Genomic DNA, 24,945 nt, shown 5'->3' on the forward strand with positions numbered 1-24,945 from the left:
GAATCAGTCAAACAAGGCCCGGTGCCACGAGGGGGCTTGCTGGGGCACTGCACCCTCATTTGCAAGTTGTGCCACCTCAGTCAAGAAAATATCAAAAACAACACAAATATTGGCTGAATATTATTATTGTCATAGAGATCACAATAACAGTATTGAAACACAGTTGCCCCCTATAATAATGATCTGATTATTATTATCCGCAGCTGGTGCAGCAATTTAAAATCCCCTAAACCACAGTGCAGCAGCAGCGGCTATTATTTCACCTCCCAAAAACTAGCATCTGTTGTAGGTATTATAGATAATAAAAAGAATGTTCATTATTATTAGCCTATATACAAAATATGTGCCCCCTCACAATTTTCAAAAGCCCCCTTAATCATTTCATCCTGCAGCCGGCCCTGATAAAAAACTGTCTGTCTGTCATTATATCTGTCTGTCTGTGTGTCACCTCTGTGCCGGTCAGCTCTCCGTCCTCCTGTGTTGTGGCTGTGGTCCGTATGAAGGCCCCCGCCACATGTTGAGCCCCGGGGGCCTCCAAGCCCTCCAGGGGCCAGCGTTTAGGCCTCTCTGCTGCCTCCCTCTGGCCTCCGGCCTTCATTACACCTCCACTGAACACCAACACCTGCTCACACTGACACACACGCGCGCGACACACACACAAAGAAAAAAAAGAAATAAAGAAAAAAAAAGTGGAAAAAGAGACATTTTAGACTCTGCCTACTGTAGGTGCCTGTTTCAGGTAATTCCCCAAATGTGTTATTTTGGGGACTGCTCAGTCTCAGCGCATGATTCAGTTCATTCGTACCTCTTCTTTGTTGGCTGAGAACAGCTGCTGAAGGCTACAAGCTTCACTACTTCTCTCATGCAGTACAAGTCACTCACATTGCTGTGGATGTGCCCGTTATGAGAGCTTGGAGGTCTGCTATTCTCGGCATGCATGCAACACCGTCGCGGGACGGAGAATAAATTAATTAGGCTTGATCATGGGCTGCAGCTGCTGTGATCATAGATGCGTCAGAGCGCGACACGCTGTGAGCTTGTAGATCGTCTATTTTCAAATAGCTTGGCTATAGGGCTAAAGGTAGGCCTACTATGTTTTATTATAATAGTTTATATTGAATGTCAGTTGTCAAGACACAGATCTTTAAAACAAGTTGCTCAAGTTAATCAGCAGTGTGTCAGTGTGGTTTCTCCGCCCGACCGTCCAACCCCCCGTCAATATGATGACGTCATAAAATGATGGATCGATTCAACTTCGACTTTACTGTAGTGTAAGTCGATTCGACTTGAAAAGAACCTGAGTCGTTAATGCCCTAGTGTGTACCATGTGTGTAGCAGCGGTGTAGCAGTAGGGTTGGGGACCGGCAGGGACCACAGGCCAGGCCTCGGGGACAGAGTAGGCCGTCTCCATGGTAACCCTGAGCAGGTTGGACTGGGCCAGCTGAGACGGAGACAGCAGGGGCGACGAGAGACGGACCGAGACGTCCAGAGACGCAGGCTGGACACACAGAGAGAGAGAGAGAGAGAGAGAGAGAGAGAGAGAGAGAGGGAGAGAGAGACAGTTTAACTCTGTATGTACATACAGTATGTCCCCACACAGGGACAGGTTACAGGGACACGTAAAGGGTAGCAGTAAAGGGGTTACATTCACAGACTCATGGATACTATGTGGGGCCTATTTTCGTCGATAACCCTAACCCCTTATCCGAGGGAGGGCGATCTCTTTTGGCGTCCCAGTCCCGGAGACGTGTCCCAGCGGTGGGGACGGAGTGCCGTCAGGGAGCACCTGGAGACGGGGACGCGATTCTCCCGTGGGGACGCAAGTCGCTTCCCCACGGGAGAATCGCGTGCCCGTCCCCGTCCCCGTCCCTGCCCCCTCCCCATGGGACGGGAGGACACCCTTTATATCTGAGTGTTGGTTAAAATAATATTGAACCAATGGAAAGTAGTAAAACGTGCTTGGGACAAAACCTCCTAACTCCACACTTTCTGCCAAACCAGCTAACTCCACCCGATTGGCCCTCTCTTTTTTCATCAATATGTGCTATTGAACACCCTTTACGTCTGTGTGTTGGTTCAAATAATATTGAACCAATGAAAAGTAGTAAAAAGCCCTTCGTTCAAAACCTCCTAACTCCACTTGAGCTCATTTTCCCCAAAATGACATTTCTGAAAGGGCCTTTTGGTGGAAATATCAAAAAGGAGGTTTCGGCCCGACATCAGAGATATACTGGATGTTTTTACATTAACCACTTTCTATTCTCTGGAGAACTTGACAAAAATAGCAGATCTACAAGCTCAAAGAGTAAGTATAAAAGCACTGGCATCAACATGTAAAAGATTTGTCGAAATGACAAGCTCTTCCCGACAGATAGACGGACGGACGGACGGACGGACGGACGGACGGACGGACGGACGGACGGACGGACGGACGGACAGACAGACAGACAGACAGACAGACAGACAGACAGACAGACAGACAGACAGACAGACAGACAGACAGACAGACAGACAGACAGACAGACAGACAGACAGACAGACAGACAGACAGACAGACGGACGGACAGACAGACAGACAGGGTACCTGTTCCTCCTGAAGATGGGAGTCTCCTGGAGAGCCTGGTACAAGATGGAGGACCACCGAGCTACTGAATGACTGACCTACACACACACACACACACACACACACACACACACACACACACACACACACACACACACACACACACACACACACACACGCACACACACACACAGTCAATGCTAAACTAGTAAGACACCTCAGGGTGACTTGCGACCTCACGGTGACATGCGACCTCGCCCTAAAGAGCGAGGTCGCGCCAATCTTGGCCATCTGGCCAACCACAGCGTTTCTCTGACGATTCTAGTTGTTGTCATTCTGGGGGGAGTATGTTCATGTTTTTGTGAGGGTATCAACCCTAGGAGACACGGGGAGAACATGCAAACTCCACACAGAAAGGCCCTATCGCCAACCCCACCTAGGGTGTGGGCCCTGATGACGCGGAGGGAGGAACACACCGCCCATATATGTCCTTAATATTGATAACATAATATTCTTAACTCTTATACTGCTTTGAACGTTCCTGTTCGCCCCAATCCTCAAGAGACCTCCACGCCAATACGGCCGTTCGTTCGTTTGATGTTTTTTATGGATTATGATAAAACAGGTCCTTGCGCAACTTGTGAATCTATAATTGGTCGTCGGGGTCTTTTGAGGACAGCCGGAAACCGCGTCATAAAAAAAAAAGTAAACAGACTGTCCTGGCTCCGCCTGCCCAGAGCGACTCTGCGCCTGCCTAGCTGCTAGCCTTGAGGGACTATATTGTTTTATGCATCGGGCTGTTAGTAGAGAAAGAGAGAGAGAAACGTTGGTAAAAGCGATCATTTTGTCGGAAATCAGTTGTTTTATAGTATTAGTAGTATAGTAATTGTAGTAGGTAGTAGTATTTAGCAGTACTAGAATATTGAGATGTATTAGGCCAAGTACTACAGGATATACAGTAAATATCCTGGCCAAATCAATGTCTTAATTCATGAACATGTAGGATAGGCATTCACAAGCTTTTAGCTTCAGCCTATTCCTTTTGATCACCTGTAACAATGATTATATGAATGTATGACCTGTATGAAATATGATGATCAAATAAACTAAACTAAACTAAACTACTAGGCCCTGCTCAGTATCAATCCGCCGAAGCAAAGCGACCATCCCCCACCACCCCACAGCCGGGGTCGCAGACAGCAGCAGATCCACGGAAGGAAAGTTTCGACAACAAACTTTAGGATTACAACCTACCCGCGTTGGTGACCCAGCAGCGCCCACGAATGGTGGTGGTGGTCGTGATGATGATGATGAAGAAGAAGAGAAAAAGATTCCTGTAGTGTAGCCGTTGGCTTTGAAGAGAAACATATTCCATTTCTTGGCGCCGTTGGTCGCGAAGAACCGGGTCAAAAAGTGGATCTAGAGCCTCCTGATATCCCGATATGGACTCGGAGACCCCCGCCGTACCTGACACTCCTGAGAGTGAGACCCCCGTGCTGGATGGATCCCTATAACACCACATCTTCGGCGCAGCAGAGAGCCCGCCGTGACCGCCGCCACCCATTCAACAGCCAGACGTACAGAGGCAGAGACTCACTGGAAGATGGCCATGATTCTACTGTCCAAAGTGGTAAGACTTAAATCCAGTGCATCTGCATGTATGTATACTGTATGTGATAACATCGCTTCAGGCGTTCTTTCCACCGCATCCGTGATGAAGCCTGCAGGCTCAAGCCTCAAGCCGAGGCTTGTCAATCAGACCATGGTCTGAGTGATCTCTATTGCGAATAAACCAGTGGGATCCGGTCTAGAGCCCGCCTACTGCATCCGGCTATTTACACGTACACATACATGCAAGAAATTGCTTGGATCAGCAATTTGATCCAAGCATAGAGTTAGGATCCAAGTGCATGCGTTTGTTTTTGTCGCTATACAGGACACACGTGGAGTTCCTATCACGCGCGTGCACGTACTGCGTGTAGTGTACGGTGCACTGCACAGCTACTAGGATTTTTTATTTGATGGGAATTTAGGATTTATTGGCTTAGTTTGTGTGTGCGTGCGTACGATGCGTGTGTGTGTGTGAGAGAGAGGGAGAGGTTTCTTTTTACGTGTGGTGCACGTGGGGCACGTGCACGTACTATGCACGTACGGTGGACGCCCCGCACCCACCTCGCTATGTCGTCGTCATCATCATCATCATCATCAGTAGCTGATGTAACATCATCATGATGTAACATCAGTAACACCGCTGCTGATGATGATGATGTAGACTTTCAATTCAATTCTATTCAAAGGAGCTTTATTGGCATGAGAAAACAGTTTACATTGCCAAAGCAAGTGTTATAAATAAAAACAGTTGAAAATGGGGAAGATAGCCTACCGTATATACAGTTGGAGGGAGTACAGCTTTGTGTAAACAGAGCTATGTTGCATTGTGACATTATATATATACATACAGGGTATAAAGGGCATTTCACTGTGACAGTAAATGCATGGTAACTATTTACTATATCTGCATTTTATGTATTACATATGAACTTATTGTAAGTCATTTGCTAAATGTCAAAATTGTAAATTGATTTGTTTACATATAAACTTTTTGATATTTTCCTGGCTATAATTTTAGATGATGAGTCGACGATGATGAGCCTACTTCTTCATTGCCACATTATAGTCGTCCAAGGACAAGGATAGGTAAAGAACAAAACACTTTTTTCTGTAAATCAGACTTAGCACCAGGCACATGCTCACATAGACATCAAAGGGGGCTTGAGCCCCTGACTTTTATCCATCTGTAAAAAGTGCCCTCTCCAGACCATGAATGCTGTTTTTACATAATTACTATATATATATTTATATATATATATGTGTGGTAAGCAGGGAAGTGCATAGAATGTTAGAGAGGCAGGGGTTGAAATTTCTAAAACTGCCTTCTGATGAAAATAGTAGGCTCCTCCACGCATTCTGCTGTGACGCGTTGTGAGCTTGGAGGTGTACTACTTTTCATATTTTATAGTAATTATGTATTTGTATAATTTACAGATCGACCATGGGCTCGTGTACGTGGTAGGGGTGCAGAGTTCAGCAGACCCGGCGGAGCCCTTCCGGAGGAGCCTGGCTGGAGTGAAACAGAATGGAGCCCCACACACACACACACACACACACGCACACGCACACGCACGTGCACGCGCGCACACACACACACACACTCTGTAGACATGTAGTGGTTGAGGCCTGTGTAAGGACAGGTAGGCCCCAACCTTTTTCCATTTGCAGTATTACAATTGAGTTCTAGTGTCTAAAATGTTGTGTTATATTTTATTTTTTTATTTTCATCAATCATTTGTACTGTACTTCAACCTAAAAAGTGTGAGATAAAGAAAACCCTGAAAGCTGAAGCAGGATTCAGGCTGAAAAGCTCATGTCACTGTCAATGTTCTGCACTGCGCTTACTGCTCTTACACACTAAAAGTGTGTAAAAAAAACACTTTCTTGTTTTTATTTTTTTGAATTTGTTTGTAAACAACCACTTATCATACGTGTGATGTTACTGAAGCCAGCAATAAAAGGCTAAAGAGAGATTTCTGCCTGAAAATGTCTCCTTCACAAATATGCATTTTTCTCAGCTTTATGTTCTCAAAGAGCTGTTTTTAGGCCATATTCTGCAGCCTCTAGCTAATGAATAGAACATGATAAAAACACGAAATCTTTTTCTGTTGCAAAGTAGACATTCTATTCTTCGTTGCCATATAATTGTTGTCTTTATAGTCAAAGCCAATTTTCTCCAGTAGGCCTTCGAAGATGAGTGACAATTCTCAAATTTAGCTGGCAGTGGATGGAGCTTTTTGTTAAATTCTGTGGCAGTAAAAGAGTTAATAATGTCCTTAATATTGACAATATAGGAATATCCATATATGGGCATAATGCTGCCACCAAAATGTGGAATGGACCACCAAAATACAGTATATAAAGTTTCTTCACTCCCCACCCAAACTAAAAATTTGTGTGTGTTGATTTTGTCGACACATACTGTATTTTGGCAGGCCTAGATGATGATTTTACTCTTGGTTGCAAGCATGCAGAAAATAGCAGATCTACAAGCTCACAATGCGTCACGATGAGACGCGCTGTGAGCTTGTAGATCAGCTATTTTCAGAGCGCAACACCCGAGCGCAACCAAACCTAAAACGACTTGTCTTGTAGTTCTACTGGATCTCTTCTCCACTAGTCCCTCCCTGACATTTTAGTCTAGTTTTTATTTCTTGACGAAATTGTCAACAGATTTAGTCTAGTTTAGTTTGAGTCATTTCTCGTACAAGAACATTTTTCGTCACAATTTTAGTCGACGTCTGTGTGTGTGTGCGCGCGCGTGTGTTGCATGTGTGCGTGCGTGTGTGTGTGTGTGTGTGTGTGTGTGCGTGCGTGCGTGCGTGCGTGCGTGTGTGCGTGCGTGTGTGTGTGCGTGCGTGCGTGCGTGTGTGCGTGCGTGTGTGTGTGTGTGTGTTAGTTCTACCATAGAGCAGAGGCAGCAGGTCTACAGTAGATTGTCCCAGTGATGTGATCTTCTCCTTCTTCTGTTTCTTCTCCTTAGGAAGCCACTCCATCACCGTCACTACAAACACAACACAACACAATGCTTTATTATCATTACAATAACGACCAGTTAGTGAATATCTGCAGCTGTGCAAAATGTCTGCAAATCTTTGAATCCAACCATATTCTTAAACACAACCTCAGTACAACTATGCCTAAACCTAACTTTATTCCTAAACTTAGCCTCAGTAAATCTATGCCTTAACCTAACTTTATTCCTAAACTTAGCCTCAGTTAATCTATGCCTTAACCTAACTTTATTCCTTAACTTAAGCTCAGTCCTTACCAATGAGAGGAGTGTGGGTCAGTAGCTGGACACTGTGGGCGTCGGCAGAGCAGCTGAACGTGCAGCTGAAGTCGTACTCCACCTGCACCAGCTGAGCTCCACCTCCAGGGGGCAGCGGTGCGTCATGCTGTTTCCTGGGCGAGTCTCCCAGCACCGCCTCGTTGAACTCCACCCGAACGAAGCTCTGCAACGCCTCCACCTTGCTGCTCTTCTGTGGAACAAATGATACCTTATTTACAATACATTATTTAAAGGGCAACTTTGTTTTTTTTACAACAAGGGTTCATATTTTAGATAGTCATTAGAGAAAAGAAAAGATGAGAGTTAAAAAGTTTTCATTTACTTCTTTCTATCGTTTTAGTGATTTTAACTATTTTGATTTGTATGCATGCCCCCAGGTTGGGGCATGCATGCAAGTGGCTAAATATGTATTTTTAGACACACTAAGCCCATTCCCAAGATGCACCACAATCTTTCATGGTCAGATGTGACTTATGGTGGCAGGTGTAAATTGTAACAAAGTAATTGCCGGCTTATCGTGTCTAAAAAGGCATATTTAGCCACTTGTACGCATGCTAGAGCCCTGCAAGCCCGCCGGGACCCGACCAGGGCCCGGCCCGGCCCGCCAAAAACGGGCCGGACGGGCTCGTTTCTGAAACTCACCAACGGGCCTAGGGCCGGGCCGGGCTCAGAACCATGCTCGGAACATTTCGCGCTGTGAATTTAACACATGACGTCTCTGTGTGCGGCTGTGCGCATAGCTAGAATGGAGAGTGTGATTGAGACAGCAGCTGCCTCGCATAGCCTATAGTCTTCTAGGCTATGGGTTCTATCTGTATCTATAGCAACACGGCTCGGATTGGTCGTGACATGTGTACATTAGCCAATGGGCGCGACGAGCCGACTCAGCCGAGGGCTTTACGGCTTTTCTTCTGTCACACACTCACACAAACTCTGTGTCTGCGATTCACACAGCAAGACTAGAAAATTAGGAGCACTATACTGTAGATTCACCCATTTTACAGTCATTTCTCAAATAAATCGCCCTGTAATGATTCCCCGACCTCCCGTATCCGTTCATTACGGAATGCGTCTTTACTCTTTAGTAGGCTAACTGGACGATACTCCGTATTTTACGAGATGGCTTTTGTAACCACGGCAAGCCGACAATAATATCAATCAATGTCTAATTTTCTGCTGTGAGGATATACATAACAAACGGTGGGTGGAGGAAGATTTCTTACTTGTGTTGTGATGTAGACTTATTTCTTTTAATCAGAGCGCAAGACGAGCACAGATATAGAGGGCTGTACATAAGTCTCCCAGTCTCCGTCCTCTCCGACCATAGTTTTCGTCGGAAAGTTTCGACTTTCTGACGTGCGTGCAGCTTTCCGAACTCAAATTAGGAGTAATCCTTTTCAGAAGTTGCAAGAGATGTCATTTTGTAGTTGAACCGGACCTTTCCGACGCAAATTTCGGTGGTCTGTGACAGTATGGACTCCCCTTGACTCCCCCTGAGAGCTGCGCGCAGCAGTGAAAGCCACGCACGGAAATAATTAATTAAATAATACGGTGACAGGCTTACGGGCCGGGCCGGGCTCGTTTCTGAAACTCACCAACGGGCTTGGGGCCGGGCCGGGCCTTAATTCCACGGGCCCGGGCCGAGCCGGGCCCCACTTTTCAGGCCCGTGCAGGGCTCTAACGCATGCCCCCACCCACTGAAATCAAAATACTAAAATCGCTGTTGTAAAAAACTAAAGTTGTCCTTTACAAACCTTTTTTATTTTTTGCTTTGCTATAGTCACTTCAATACGTGAACAAATTCTGCCGAGCTCCAGCTCGGCAGAATTGCGGGGAAAAGGCATGGTGCCAAGAGAACAGCCAAGGAACTACACGACAGGCGATGCACAGCCAAAGCTGAGACCATCAACAAGGACAAACATCACCGCAGCCACAGCCTCCTCCACCCACTGCTGCTCCCTCGACCCGGCAAGAGATACCAGAGTATCAGAGCAAAGACTGTGGCAGAGTTTTTATGTAGCAACCATAAGGCGGCTGAACCAAACCTGAGAACAAACCAAGTCTGCTGCTAGTGCTTAACTCATACAGTGCCCCGGGCCACAAGTGGCCGCTAGAGTGCCAGAAATATCTCTATAGGCATTCGCTCTAGCTTCCGTCGACACTGCCCCAAGTGCCTTGGGATTTCACTCCAGCCACTGTTATGTATGACGAGAGGAGGAAGTTAGCTTACACTTAGCCATTCACTGCTAACCCCTTTAGAAGCCCGATCTAAAGCTATTTCAGTCGCAAAAAAACGTTCTCTTTGGTCTGGGAACATAATTCAGAGAAAATCCTCTCTAAAGATGTGACTTATTATTGTAGTGGGCGGCGCGATGCGGCCGTTTGCGTGAATACGGCCCGTGGATGGCCGAGTGTCGGCCCCGGGCATGGATGGAAATTTAGACCGGGGCTTTGTTGAGGCCTCCGATTAAATAATTCATTTTATTAAATATCCCGGACTAGTTCGGGATAGGCACCCTGGAATACGTCGCGCCGCCGACAGTATAGATTGAGGTTTTTTTGGGGGGCTCTAAACTTTATTTTAAACCATTTTCAATGGAATAAATCGTCGGACCATCTAGCGTCTCTCGTTGGTAAGCGCTGGACGAGCCAGGACCACCCACGTTGTCCCAAGCAGCTCAGGGTAAGTAAAATAGCAAATAAAATATTGTATTGGATTGAAAATATCCCGAACTTGTTCGGGATAGGCACAAATAGGGTTAACTGATCTGCATTTTACTGACACACTTTAATATCATTTTAAGTAACATGATACTGATTTTATACTATACTGATTGCACTTTATTTTAGGACTTTTATTACAAGATAGGCCTACTGATGTTTACACACTGGGCTTCACATTCCATATTGCTTTCTTTTATTTTCTTCTTGCTCTGAGCTGCAAATGTGGAAGCCTGCATGAGCAAGAATGTCATCTCACCTTTACCTGACTGGCCGATTGACATTTCCCAAGTCAAATAAACGATCTTTGACTTGGAAATATGGCTGGCAGTGTTGGCTGGAGAATGTTTTGATCTTACAGACCTCTCTCTGCAACAACAAGACACCAAATCACAACCCCTCCTTGGGACCCTCGTCAATGGTCAAGATCAGATTCACGTGTCAACATACCAACTTTGCACAAGTTCACAATCCTCCTGCCATCCTCTCATCTTAGCCTGTTGGTTCTCAAAATGGGGTCCATGGACCCCCAGGGGTCCTTGAGTGAGTTCCAGGGGGTCCCCAGCTAAATGATAGTTAGGAACCAAATGGACCCATTCTCTAATGGGGGTCCCTGCCTGGCATATCTTTTCAATTGGGGGGTCCGAGGGCTAATAAGTGTCAATTTGGGGGTCCTTAGCCTATGGATGGACTCCAGGGCTGAACTGTCAACATCTGCATGTCATTCATGATTAAAAACTCATAAGTAGCCTACAGTAGTTGAGTAAATCTACTTAGTTACTTTACACCACTGCTTTTTGACTTGGAGTGGAACAAGGTTTGTTTCGGGTTCTTCTTGTCTTTGGGTTGACTCTATTTCCATTTTCCAAGGTACAGTTCAAATCCATCAGATGGTTTTATAATCAGGGTTCCTTGTCCTGAAACATGTTGAAGACCCCCCCCCCCCCCCCGCATTCTGTTGCTGCTATACTATTGTTAGATTCATACTTATTCATACTATCATAAACATAACTTTAGCATAAACCAAAAAGAAGCAAATACAGTGCAAATCACAATAACAGTTTACAGTTTAGGCATTTAGCAGACGCTTTTAAATTGATTGATTGAAGACTAATCCAAAGCGACTTCACAATAAACAATACACCATTATGTAAATAAGGGTGGCAAAGAAGCCACCATTAAATATCAATAAAACATTATTATACACATTATATAAATGAGAGAGAGAGAGAGACAGAGAGACATACAGAGAGAGAGAGAGTATAAAACATACCAGGTTGTTAGCTCGAATGATGGTGATTTTCACCTCAATGCTCTGCTCTGATGTGTTTAATGTTGGCTCCATGTTATCAACACAAACACAGCAAAACACGAACGCACAAATGAACACACAAACAAACACACGCACGCGCCTCTGTTCTTTGATCTTCTTTTCTACTGCGTCTGCTGCTCGCTTGTTGTTGCATCCACAACATGACCCATGTGCGTCCCGTTGCCATGACAACCCTGCCAGACCCCGGAAATGTAGTTCGGAGAATTACAAGCAGAGCAGCCTGTCATTGGCTGCTTTGGTTGTCAGGGGCAAATAGGCAACTTATTGTTTAACTTTTATTTCATTTTTTCTTTACATGTTAAAAGTTGCACTGACGCAATTAAAATGAGAAACATAATTATGTAACATGAATAAACATGTTATTATCTTATGTTGCCTGTTTTAAGCTACCGTGTGAACTATATTAATATTCGCCTGGCAACAAGGCAGCCAATCAACGTCCTGTCCTTTCGGGCTGTGGGATGCATAGGAAGTGACATGCGGTTCCTCCAGTTTGGTTGCCATGTCTGCTTATTATAAGTGACATTTGGGATTGTTTTTCTCTAAAGTGGCTTGAATTTTGGAAGTAGCTGGTTGTGGCTTTTTGGAGGCTTGTTTAGGTAGGCTAGTAGTACTTTGTTGCTTTTTCTTGCTTCACTTGAACTTGTATTTACCTACTGTAGGTCTATATAGTATTTCAATGTTATATGAGATACTTAAAGTGTGGTTCCTGTGGAAATAAGCCTCGGCTTTCTAGGATCTCCTTTTAGTTGATCTTGTACCAGTGATTTGTACTGTCATGAAACTGTACTTTTTTCTATTGCAAACTTCTAATAAATTCTTCAATCAATCAATCAATCAATTCTTCAATCAATCAATGCACTGTGTTTTTCTGTCTGTTAATTTTCTTTTATTTTCTCCTGACCATAGTACTGTGTTCTATCTGTCTGTCATTCAATGTTATATCTATGAGATACTTCAATGATTTCCTGTGTTAATAAGCCAAGTGCTTTCCTAGGTGAACTGTACCGTCATGAAACTGACAACTGTACCCTTTTCTATGCAAACTTCTAATAAAGTCTTCAATCAATCAAACCACTTAACCCCTTATAAATGCGTCATTTGAAAATAACTGCTCAAGTTGGAAGTTCTTTCCAAGTTTGACTGACCTGCCCCTAATAGAGGGTATGCATGCGCGTGACATCATCATCATACCCGGAAGTTATGCGGGAACGCCTACTGAGTGGCAAAAAACTACTTTCTGGCCTTGACAGACAGCCCATACATCCACACAGAAAAGTCCTATCTGACTGCAGACAACGTTAAAATCATTTTGACACTCACTTTGCCACTCGATTTGCCACTCGATTTGCCATTCACTTTATTTATGCGCATACCCTCTATAGTCGCTTCATTTTGGGCTTGTTTTCATTTTCTTTTTTTTCCCTTTTTTTTTAGAAATCTTTTTTTCTTTACGGATTATATTGTTTTTCTAGATATTCATTTACATTTGTTATATTGCTGTTACTGACATTTAACCTTGTTTATTATTGTGATGTTTTTATCTACTTATTGTAAATCGCTTTGGATTAAAAGCGTCTGCTAAATGCCTAAACTGTAAACTGTAAACTGTAGACCCATGGTTTGCTTGTTTCTTTCGCAAAACCTGGCAACTCGGGTCAATACCAGGATCACCTGGCTCTATCAATCCTGTATCCAACATGGCAGCCAGGTAAACAAAGACACTGTCATTAACTGATAAACATTACATTACAGCCTAGAATGTTTTTGAGTACATTTGAAGTTAGAAATAGACAATGCAGTAACCCAGTTTGATTCTATTTGATCAACACTTTCCACAGTTTTCCGAGATGGATGCACCTGGCATTAAATGAACAGAATAGCCTACTTAGAGAGCAATGAAATACTTTTAAACATCAATCAAATCATTGTGTTTGTTCCGAGCATCACTGAAGTGTGCGTGTGTGTGTGTGTGTGTGTGTGTGTGTGTGTGTGTGTGCCCGTGCGCGTGTGTGTGTGGGTGTGTGTGGGTGTTCAGTTGTGTATCACTATTATTGATATCAATTAAGATGGCATACTAGCCGCAAATTGCAACACTAGATTTTTTTTATAATCGGATGAATCTAGGGTTGCAATACCTCCCATAGGCAGCCAATGCATCAAAACGTTATTTTGCTATCTGATTGTATTAAACGACTTCAAACTCACCAATATTGTGGCTCTATGGAAAGCTTGGAATTTACTCTTTCTATCTGCAAAGTGTTTGTTTCAGAAAAATCCACAGTAGACATGTTAGGAGCTACTTTCTATCCAAGAAATTTGGTTCAGATGATATTTTTTTCTAAGTCCTGGAGTTTGGAAGCGCTCGAGGAAAATCCCTCAACGGTCCTGTGACCACCTGGTTCTAAATGTCACATAATGCAGGAGGCAGCGGGACATGGCGTTATAGAAGACGAGCGCTTCCGAAGTTCAACACTTAGAAAATAAACCATGTCTGCTCGGATTTCTTGACAGAAAATAAATCATAACAATTATAAGGTGGATTTTTCAGAAACAAACACTTTGCAGATAGCAAGACTAAACTCCAAGCTTTCCATAGAGCCACAATATTGGTGAGTTTGAAGTCGTTTAATACAATCAGATAGCAAAAAACTGTTTTGATGCATTGGCTGCCTATGGGAGGTAGGCTATTGCAACCCTAGATTCAACCGATTATAAAAAAGATCTAGTGTTGCAATTTGCGGCTAATGGCATACATAGTTTAGATCAGTGCATGTGGAAGTGTAACTGTTGTATTGTCATTGTGTTGACTGTTGATGCATAAACACACTTGTCGTGTGGTGTAGTTGTGTTGACACAGACACACATTTGTGCAGTTGACACATAGACACACATTGTTGTGTTGTGCAGTTGTGTTGTTGACACACAGACACACATTATTTTTTAGATGGGGGTCCGTGACCAAATACATATCATTTTGGGGGTCCTTCACATGAAAAAGTTTGAGCACCACTGACATAGAAAGGATTTGAAATATTCAAAGAAATCTTGACACATTTTCAAGATTTTTCAAAAATAGCAGATCTATGAGCTTGTGTATCTGCTGTTTTTCAATAGTTAAAGCACAAAATGATGCGCGATAAATGTGTTCCCAGTCTAAATGGGTTAAACCCCCTCCCCATTTGAAGAACATTCATGGGGGGCCCGCAGTGTATCCTTGTACCCAGCGCCCAGAATTCGGGGCGACACCCCTGAACTGGGTCCATTTGGTTCCAGTTTGTACACTGGCAGAGTTAATAAGGGGAGACCTTGACATTTAAAAGTTTGAGAAACGCTGGCTTAAATGTACCTAGATTACTATTTTGATATGTAATTTACATTAACACTACAGGGTTCATAGTTCACCATGGGACCCAGTTTCAGTGACTCCTCTGTCTCTCTGCATTCTATGTGTTCAGAGGCCTCCCAAGGGGTAGGAAAGTGGGACGAGTTACCAGGGCCCAAGGTGGAGAGGCCCTAGTAACTTTAGCTATTGAAAAATAGCAGATATACAAGCTCACAGCGCGGCACCGAGTGCCGCGCTGCAAGCCCGTAGATCTGCTATTTTTGAAAAGTTGTGAAAATGTGCGCAAATCTTTGAATATATGTATTTTTTAAGTGAACATTTGTAACTCAAATTTTGCTTCTGGGGGGTCCCTGGAACTAAATATTTTGAGATGGGGGTCCTTCACATGAAAAAGTTTGAGCATCACTGACGTGAAAACATAGGTTTCTTGGCACACATTTTCACGATTTTTCAAAAATAGCAGATCTACAAGCTCGCAGCGCGGCACTCGGTGCCGCGCTGTGAGCTTGTATATCTTGCTATTTTTCAATAGTTAACATTCATGGGGGGCCCGCAGTGAATCCTTGTACCCAGGGCCCAGAATTTGGTGTGGCGCCCCTGTATGTGTTTGCCGTGCTTATGGTAATTCACTCTGGATAAAGAGTGTCTGCTAAATGTTATTATTGTTATTGTAATAACCCTAGACCAGGGGTTTTCAAAGTGGGTGATGGGGCACCCTGGGGTGCCCTGACGGCAGTCCAGGGGTGCCGCCAGATCATACGCTGGAAAAAATATTTAGTATCATTTTAAACTTGTAGTACAAAGTACAAAGTTATTTTCAGTCAGTTCTAACCAAAATGGCTATTATCTCAACCTTTTCCTCGCAACATAATCACTAAAATAGCGACACTGTCGTGCAGAAACCTCGTATCTCCAAGTTTCAAATGTGTACCTCTTTTGGTAAAGCAAAGCCCTGCTTCATCATACAAGACTGTCGCACTGAACTAGTGAAAACAGCCGATCTACACGCACATGTGTGCTTGTAGATCTGCTGTTTTCACTAGTTTAGTACATAAATGATAAATACAAAACGAACGGTTTTGGACATAGGCCTACAAGGTTTCCACCCGACAACGACGACATGCTATAATTATAATGTAGGGGCGCCTCGGATTAAAAAGATATTATGGGGTGCCCTGAGACAAAAAAAGTTTGGCAGACAGACAGACAGACAGACAGACAGACAGACAGACAGACAGACAGACAGACAGAGTGACAGACAGACAGAGCGTGACATTGTGACATGTCAGAGCGTTGATAAGAGGCTGTGAAACATTCTGCGGTGGAACTGCGCGGGGGGGGGGACTTCCTTTATCACTCATAGGTTCTTGACTTCTCTCTCTGTCAACCTACACTTCCTCTAAACCGTGCGCACGCACACACACACACACACACACACACACACACACTGCAAACATAGAGAGAGACAGTGAGACAGACAGACAGAGTGACAAAGAGAGAGAGAGAGAGAGAGAGAGAGAGAGAGAGAGAGAGAGAGAGAGAGAAGCCATTTTCTTCCTGTTGGTTGGAGGGTTGACAGCACCATGACACCGGAGCGTACGTAACAGTTGTTTCCTCGTTGTTATTACTTCATGTTTGTATAGCAGGCTACTGCTTCTGCTTCATTCACAGTGCTTCACAGCAAGGCCTACTACTCACTACTACTCACTACTACACCGTGCTGTGTGCGTTACTCTAGCTTTACATGTGTTTCTTGTTCCTCCACCCGGCAGCAGCCTGGCAGCCCTGGCAGTGAGCTACCGCCTCCTCCAGGTTCGACACACTGCAACCAAACCAAACCGCCCCCGGCGTTGCTTTTCAACCCTAGCTGCTGCTGCTGCCGTCAGCCATTTTGTCAAGAAGAGGTCAACAGCAGACACATGGCTGCGTGAAGAAGACCTCCAGGACGGTTCTGGGAGAGGAAAGGAGAGGAGAGGGCCGAGGAGGAGAGGAGAGGAGGAGGAGACAACATGAGTCTTCAAGACTCACTGCCCTCCAAGACGGAGGTCCAGGGATGGAATCCACACCAACTGGCTGAGTTCATGAAGAGGGTGAGTTTGTAGCGTTTGACAAAAGTATCAGGGACATGCTGGGCCCCTGATTCAGCCCGGGAAAAAGAGTTGTAGAGGCCCTCATTGTGCGCTATAGAGAGAGAGATCTCTCTATATAGCGTTGCTGCTACTCAAAGATTTGCCATTTCAGATCATGACAAGTGACAAGCCAGTGGGCCAATTACATGAGTTATATTTCGTTGTTGTCGGGTGGAAACCTTGTATGTCCAAAACCTTTTGTTTTTATCATTTAAACAATGATTTAAACTAGTGAAAACAGCCGATCTACAAGCACAAAATGCCTCGCAGGCATTTTGTGCTTGTAGATCGGCTGTTTTCACTGCTTTTGTGCGACGGCCTTGTATGATGAAGCAGGGCTTTGCTTTGCGAAAAAATGTACAAATTTGAAACTTGGAGATACGAGGTTTCTGCCCGAAAGTGATGATTTACTTTATTGGCCGCCCAGCCCCCAAAATGGAACGAAGGCTGACATTGTATTTAATTTTTTTTCCTAATGGCCTGGACCTGGTCCAGGCCCGGGAATGAACCGGCCGTTCGGGAGTTGTCCCGCTTTTCCCAATGGCCAGCACGTCCCTGGACACAAGTATGTTGTGCCAGCCATGCTGCCCTACAAAGGCAGAGTGCGGTAACTACGTTTTGGGACACACCGACTTATTGGTGTCGCCCAAAGGTCAAATTAGCCTTCATGATATTGGGGGGTGAACAATTAGCTCAAGAACAGATGTACAATCAGTGTAATATCACTTTTGTGCCTTTATCTCATTTGGCTGATAAGCTGTAACACTTTTAAACCCATTTCTTAGTGAAATTCTTGTACGTAGTTACTGCACTCTGCCTCTAGGGGCAGCAGGGGTGTCTCACCAAATCCTGGGCCCTGGGTACAAGGATTCACTGCGGGCCCCCCCATGAATGTTCTTCATAGGGGGAGTGGGTTTAACCCATTTAGACTGGGAACGCATTATTACGCGTTGTTTTGTGCTTTAACTATTGAAAAATAGCAGATGTACAAGCTCACAGCACGGCACCGAGTGTCTGATCTCTGATTGGACAAAAGGCTATGATGTCCAGTTAGACAGGAGTGACACAATATCGTCACTGTCTGCCGGGCAGAAACCTCGTATCTCCAAGTTTCACTTTTGTACGTTTTAGTAAAGCCCTGCTTTATCATACAAGGCCGTCGCACTGAAGTAGTGAAAACAGCAGATCTACAAGCACACAACGCCTCGCGGTGCGAGGCGTTGTGTGCTTGTAGATCTGCTGTTTTCACTAGTTTAGTACATTTTATAAATTATAAATAAAATACGAACGGTTTTGGATTTACAAGGTTTCCACCTGACAACGACAATATGCTATAAATATGAAGTGCTGGGAGTGAAAGTTATAATGTAGGGGTGCCTCGGATTAAAAAAAATATTTATGGGGTGCCCTGAGACAAAAACGTACTTGTAGATTGGCTGTTTTCACTACTTGAAGTCGTTTTTAAAATGATAAATGCAAAACGAACGGTTTTGGACATACAAGGTTTCCACCCGACAACGATGATTATGTAATATTATACAATTCAATTCAATTCAATTCAAAGGAGCTTTATTGGCATGAGAAAACATACGTTTACATTGCCAAAGAAAGTGCCACAAATACAATAAAAACAGTTGAAAATGGGGAACATAATATACAGTTGGAGGGGGTACAGCATTGTGTAAACAGAGCATTGTGACATTATACATGTACAGTATATATATACATATATATATATATATATATATATATATATATATATATATGTATATATATATATATATATATATATATATATATATATATATATATATATATATATGTATATGTATATATATATATATATATATATATATATATATATATATATATATATATATATATATATATATATATACAGGGTATAAAGCTTTTGGAACAAATAACAGCATTATTTTTTCTCAAAACACATTTAAAGGTAGCAGCTCTGTTTCATACTGTATGTGCAGTATAATTATACAAGACAGCATTCCAGAAGGGATCTTCCTACTAAACCCATGGATTACAAGTGTGCACATGGAGAGAGGGTTGATGTGCTTGCACCTCCTCAGGTCCAAGCAGAAGTCAAACAAAGGTTACCAGTAAGACTCCCTAATCGGGAGATGGATAGATACACAAAATTTAGAAGGCAATGGTAGCCAATCAGGAGGAAATATGGGGAATGGGACAGATCCATGTTGATGACATGACTTTGGAGATACTGTGTACTGCTTTGCGTGATTTTAGGGCAAAATCTGTAGGAGCAGTGTCCAAAAATGTGTTTTGCAAAAATCGTCCTGATGGTGGCGCGAGATGGGACAGATGCATTTTGATGACATGACTGTAGACATACTGTGTACCGCTTCGCGTGATTTTAGGGCAAAATCTGTGCGAGCAGTGTCCAGAAATGTGTTTTGCAGCAATCGGCCTCGTGGTGGCGCTAGAAGAGGGCCATGTGAGAGATGTGGGGTGGAGGCTGTGGTTTGGCAGCCAAGGAGTGTGTGTGCAATGTTTAGCATGGATCGGGCCAACGGTGGCGGAGATATGAGTCGGGGAAAAGTGTGACCTGACTGACTGACTGACTGACAGCCGGTGGAGGTTTTGATAGTAACTGCGACCTGACGGTCGCAAACAACCAATTATATATTGTGAAGACAAGCAGGGACGTGCAGAGAATGTTAGAGAGGCAGGGGCAAAAAGGGCCTTTTAGTGGAAATATCGACAAATAATATCGGTCGCAGCGCGACGCGTTGTGAGCTTGGAGGCCGGCTGTTTTCGGTGCGTGACACCACACCAAACTAAAGCATAATCACGTCAATACTGGAGATTCTGCATTCAAGTTCAGGAGAGTTTGGACGAGGCAATTCTCTTGAATGCTGCCTTCAGGTATGACATGGAAAGAGGGGGCATTTGTGTTTCTTTCACCATAGAAACTGCATTCATGTTCTGGAGAGGGCACTTTTTACATACGAATAAAAGGGCAGGGGCTGAAGGAATTGATTTCCCAGTGGATTCATCACTGGTTTACATGTTGTTTTTTTTTGCATAATTACTTACTTATTTAATCCTCTTCGTTCCCGGTGGAACATAAGGCATATTGCTCCATAGTTTTTGGCAACAAACGATGACGTTTGGCAGGGTAACTTTGATGTGGGCCACTATATTTCACACTCACTCCAGAGGGCCACGTTGCATAATACTGACGGCAGAAACCTGTTATCTAAATGTTTTAACTATTCATTGTAAATGAAAGCCCTATGTCGTCTTACTATGTTGTAAGTGGCAAAAATAGCCGATCTTCATGCTCAAAATGCGTCACAGTGCGACGAGTTTTGAGCTTGTAGATCTGCAGTTTTTCCTACAAAGGTGTACTGCTATTGAAACATAGCAGATATACAAGCTCGCAGCACGGCGTGAGCTTGTAGATCTGCTATTTTAGAAAAAGTCGTGAAAATGTGTGCAAATCTTTGAATATATGTCTTTTTTAAGCAAAGAATTGAAACTCAAATTTTGCTTCTGGGGGGGTCCCTGCATGGAACTAAATATTTTGAGATGGGGTCCAACGAATAACATGGAAAAATGCTAGTGATATATAATATAACGCTGTCTGTCTGTCTGTCTGTCTGTCTGTCTGTCTGTCTGTCTGTCTGTCTGTCTGTCTGTCTGTCTGTCTGTCTGTCTGTCTCCAGATGAACTTGCAAGGTTGTGACAAGATTGTGGCGAAGACCATGATGACTGGATCCCGATTCCTGGTGAGTAAAATAATAATTGTGACCGTCAGTTCGCAGTTACTATCAAAACCTCCACCGGTTACATGGGTACGTTGACCCATGTCTTATGGGAGTGTCCCAAGGTACAGGTCTTTTGGAGAGAAATACATGATTGTATTCAGAGAGTTGTTGATCAGGGTGTTCCATTCGATATCCGCTTATTTATATTGGAAGATCCCTCTATTTTGAAAGATGTAAGCTCTCCGGCATGTGTGGAATGGGTCCAAACTGCCATAATGCTGGGCAGGAGATTGCTAGTCCAACTGTGGAAGTCAGCCCACGTACCATCTAGTCTAGACTGGCATAACTTACTATTAAGAACAGCATCATATGAACGGGTATCCTTCTCTATGAAGGGCAGAATGGCCCAGTTCCATCTAAAGTGGGAAAGATTCCTCTCCTACGCTAATAACTAATAAATAATCTCAGACTACTGGCTAGCCCCCCCTAACACAGTATCCTGCTCGCTCAAACGTGTTAAACATATGAACTGCATAGCCTCCCCCCCCCCCCTTTTTTTTGTTGTTGTCTAGTGTTGGTATTGTTTGTTATTGTATTGTTCTTTTTGCCCTGTTATTGTTTTGTTTTGTTTTGTTATTGGCTCATTGTAATCTGTCAGTAATCCGCCTGTGCCAATCAAGTTGTGCCTGTTATGTGTCAGCCCTTGGGCTGGTGTATTTGTTTTTTAAAGAAAAAAACCCAATAAAATACTAATAAAAAAAAAGAAACCTCCACCGGCCAGTCAGTCAGTCTGTCAGTCTGTCTGTCTGTCAGTCAGTCACGTCACACATCACACGCCCTACTCATATCTCTGTCACTGTTACCCCTATCCATGCCAAACGTTGCACACACACTCCTTGGCTTCCAAACCACAACCTTCACCCCTCATTTCATTCTCACATGGCCCTCTTCTAACGCCACCACGAGGCCGATTCTTGCAAAACACATTTCTGGACACTGTTCCTACAGATTTGGGCCTAAAATCACTCAAAACGCTACACAGTATCTCTAAAGTCATGTCATCAACATGGATCTGTCCCATTTCCCATATTCCCTCCTGATTGGCTACCATTGCCTTCTAAAGTTTGTGTATGCGACGTGACGGTCGCTCATCTCCCGATTAGGGAGTCTTACTGGTTTGTTAATATTATTTATTGCTGTCAGCTATGTTGTACGAGTCATTGTACTGAATATTTTGTGTGTGTGTGTGTGTGTGTGTGTGTGTGTGTGTGTGTGTGTGTGTGTGTGTGTGTGTGTGTGTGTGTGTGTGTGTGTGTGTGTGTGTGTGTGTGTGTGTGTGTGTGTGTGTGTGTGTGTGTGTGTGTGTGTGTAGAACATGAGTGACAACGACCTGCAGAGATTCCCCAAGATCCACGCTCCGTAAGTCACCATGACCTCGGACCTTTCACCTCTGCACTGACCTTCATACTACAGAGGGGGGGGGGGGGGGGGGAGATACTGTTGTTTAAACCAGTGATTCTCAACCTTTTCAGGCCGCGACCCCCAAAATAATCATATTTTAAATGGGGACCCCCCCCCCCACCCTGACGAGCACTAAGAGTTGAGGCATTACATTTTGTGTAACACGGTTCTATTGTGAAAATAGCTGATCTACATGCTCACAACGCCTCGCAACGCCCCAGGGGGGTCCCCAACTTATTTTGGGGGGGTTAGATTAGCTTGATGTGAAACATTTTCTCCCTCAACAGTAAACAAATAACGTTTAAGTTTATAGAGGGTATCTGCACATTTCCAAAATGATAATTTAAGGACGTTTTAATACCTCTAAAATGACAAACTATACATTGGCCAAATTGAGAGTCAGAAATTGTGAAAATAGCAGATTTACATCACAACGCCTGTGTTGGGGGGGGGGGGGGGGGTCCCCCAGTTAAAATATGATTATTTGGGGGGTCGCGAGGTTGAGACCCCCACTTTGAGAACCAATGACTTTGGCAGAGAGAGCGAGAGAGAGAGAGAGAGAGAGAGAGAGAGAGAGAGAGAGAGAGAGAGACAGAGAGAGAGAGAGAGAGAGAGAGAGAGAGAGTAATGTGATGATGTCACACAGGAAGTGATGGAAGGAGGCAGGAAGTGAGATAGACGAGTCACTTCCTGCCACAGCTATAGTGTGAATGTGGTCATAATAGACAATGAGAGGTCCTATCTGAGCCTCATGCATTATAATTAGTTTACAATAGACAATCTACAAGCTCAAGACATGTTTACTGGTATGTACGTTGGCTATTTTATATTCTTTTTTTTTATAATAATAAAAAATTACTAACACTATTTGGCATAAGGCAGCCAACACACAACACAGGGATGCTGACAGAACCCTTGCTAAAAACCCCAGGACAAAAATCCACTCGTCCAAGACAATTTGCCCTCCTGGCCCCCAAACTGTGGAATAAACTCCCTGTGGCACTTCTTCACCTCTTCAGACTCCACCTAAACCCATAGCACTACTGTAACACTCCCCTTCCCTCAATGACCACACATGAAGCTAGATAGCATTTTAAGGTTTTAGAAGTTTTTTACTGATTAGGTGCATGGTCTACCTATGTTATTGTTTTTTCTAGATTGATATTCCTATGCCTTGTTATATTGTTTTTGATGTACTGACATATTATCTTGCTTATTATAGTGATGTATTACCTGCTTATGTCGCTTTGGATTAAAAGCGTCTGCTAAATGCCTAAACTGTAAACTGTAACTGGCAAGAGGGCCCTAATTCCTCTGTGTGTCTGTGTGTCTGTCTGTCTGTGTGTGTGTCTGTCTGTCTGTCTGTCTGTCTGTCTGTCTGTCTGTCTGTCTGTCTGTCAGTCTCATCTCTAAGCTGTGCAGTGGGATAAATAAGAAAGAAGAGAGACGAAGTCTGTTTGGAAAGAGGTAAATAAATTGAAAAATACGTTATATTATGCCATTATGTTATTTAACTTATTTACAATGAATTAATATCCCTGTACTTTTATGGTATCAATAATATATATATATTTTTGTATTTGTCGCATTCCGAAGACAAAAAATGTATTGTAGTAAATTTACCCCCCATTGATTCTGGATGGGGACCCAAATGCATTTGTGTGAGAATCAATGGGGGTAAATTTACTTGACCCTTGACCTTAAATGTACCTACATTGATTCTGACGCAAATGGGTTTAGGTCCCCATCCAGGATCAATGGGGGTAAATGTACTATAATCATTATTTTTGCCTTAGGAATGCGACAAACACAAAAAAACAAATATTATGGAACTCAAGTCTCCATTTTTGGGGGGTGAACTACTCCTTTAACACGTCGACGCATTGTGAGCTTGTAGATCTGCTGTTTTCACTGCTATTGTGCGACACTCTCGTATGATGAAAGCGGGCATCAAGTGGACCAGGGGCGTCACACCAAATTCTGGGCCCTGGGTACAAGGATTCACTGCGGGCCCCCCCATGAATGTTAACTATTGAAAAATAGCAGATATACAAGCTCACAGCGCGGCACCAAGTGCCGCGCTGCGAGCTTGTAGATCTGCTATTTTTGAAAAATTGTGAAAATGTGTGCAAGAAACCTATGTTTCCATGTCAGTGATGCTCAAACTTTTTCATGTGAAGGACCCCCAAAATGATATCAAAATATTTAGTTCCAGGGACTACCCCGGAAACAAAATTTGAGTTACAAATGTTCACTTAAAAAATACATAATGTTCAAAGATTTGCACACATTTTCACGACTTTTAAAAAATAGCAGATCTACAAGCTCGCAGCGCGGCACTCGGTGCCGCGCTGTGAGCTTGTATATCTGCTATTTTTCAATAGTTAAAGTTACTAGGGCCCCTCCACCTTGGGCCCTGGTAACTCAGTCCCACTTTCCTACCCCTTGTGACGCTCCTGAGTGGACTGTTGACAAGTTGACATGTATAAAAATGTGTAACGTGGAGACACGAGGTTTATTCCCACGACAACCACTGTGTTTATGAGTATGATTTACAGTTTACCATGGAGGCATTTACAACCCTTACAGTGTAAATGTGACAATAGCAGACAATCTTACCCAGAGTGACTTGAACTCAATGAGACAGGTCAATAATCACATCAGGGACGTGCTGGGCCCCTGATTCAGCCCGGGAAAAAGAGTTGTAGAGGCCCTCATTGCACGCTATAGAGAGATCTCT

The 24,945-nt window shown here is 43.7% G+C and overlaps 2 protein-coding genes across 2 annotated transcripts in view; one reads left to right on the forward strand and one right to left on the reverse strand.

The window, feature by feature from the left end:
* LOC308304945 (cilia- and flagella-associated protein 70-like) overlaps window positions 1-11,532 on the reverse strand; it is a gene marked incomplete at both ends in the record, with an annotated part of 38,679 nt that extends 27,147 nt beyond the window's left edge. The window contains 6 exons of the mRNA XM_080749569.1: window positions 449-631; window positions 1,325-1,498; window positions 2,585-2,610; window positions 7,080-7,178; window positions 7,446-7,656; window positions 11,461-11,532. Of these exons, the coding sequence (XP_080605695.1) occupies window positions 449-631; window positions 1,325-1,498; window positions 2,585-2,610; window positions 7,080-7,178; window positions 7,446-7,656; window positions 11,461-11,532 (765 nt within the window). The remainder of the gene's footprint in view (window positions 1-448; window positions 632-1,324; window positions 1,499-2,584; window positions 2,611-7,079; window positions 7,179-7,445; window positions 7,657-11,460) is intronic.
* A 5,325-nt stretch (window positions 11,533-16,857) lies between these two features.
* The window catches only part of LOC308304946 (lymphocyte cytosolic protein 2-like), a 36,180-nt gene continuing 28,092 nt past the window's right edge, over window positions 16,858-24,945 (forward strand). Inside the window, exons 1-4 of the mRNA XM_080749570.1 lie at window positions 16,858-16,956; window positions 20,703-20,765; window positions 22,117-22,163; window positions 23,607-23,672. Coding sequence (XP_080605696.1) covers window positions 16,876-16,956; window positions 20,703-20,765; window positions 22,117-22,163; window positions 23,607-23,672 — 257 coding nt within the window. The 5' untranslated portion in view covers window positions 16,858-16,875. The remainder of the gene's footprint in view (window positions 16,957-20,702; window positions 20,766-22,116; window positions 22,164-23,606; window positions 23,673-24,945) is intronic.

Source organism: Nannobrachium achirus (assembly GCF_963921795.1).
Source record: "Nannobrachium achirus genome assembly, chromosome: 19".
Taxonomy (NCBI): Eukaryota; Metazoa; Chordata; class Actinopteri; order Myctophiformes; family Myctophidae; genus Nannobrachium; species Nannobrachium achirus.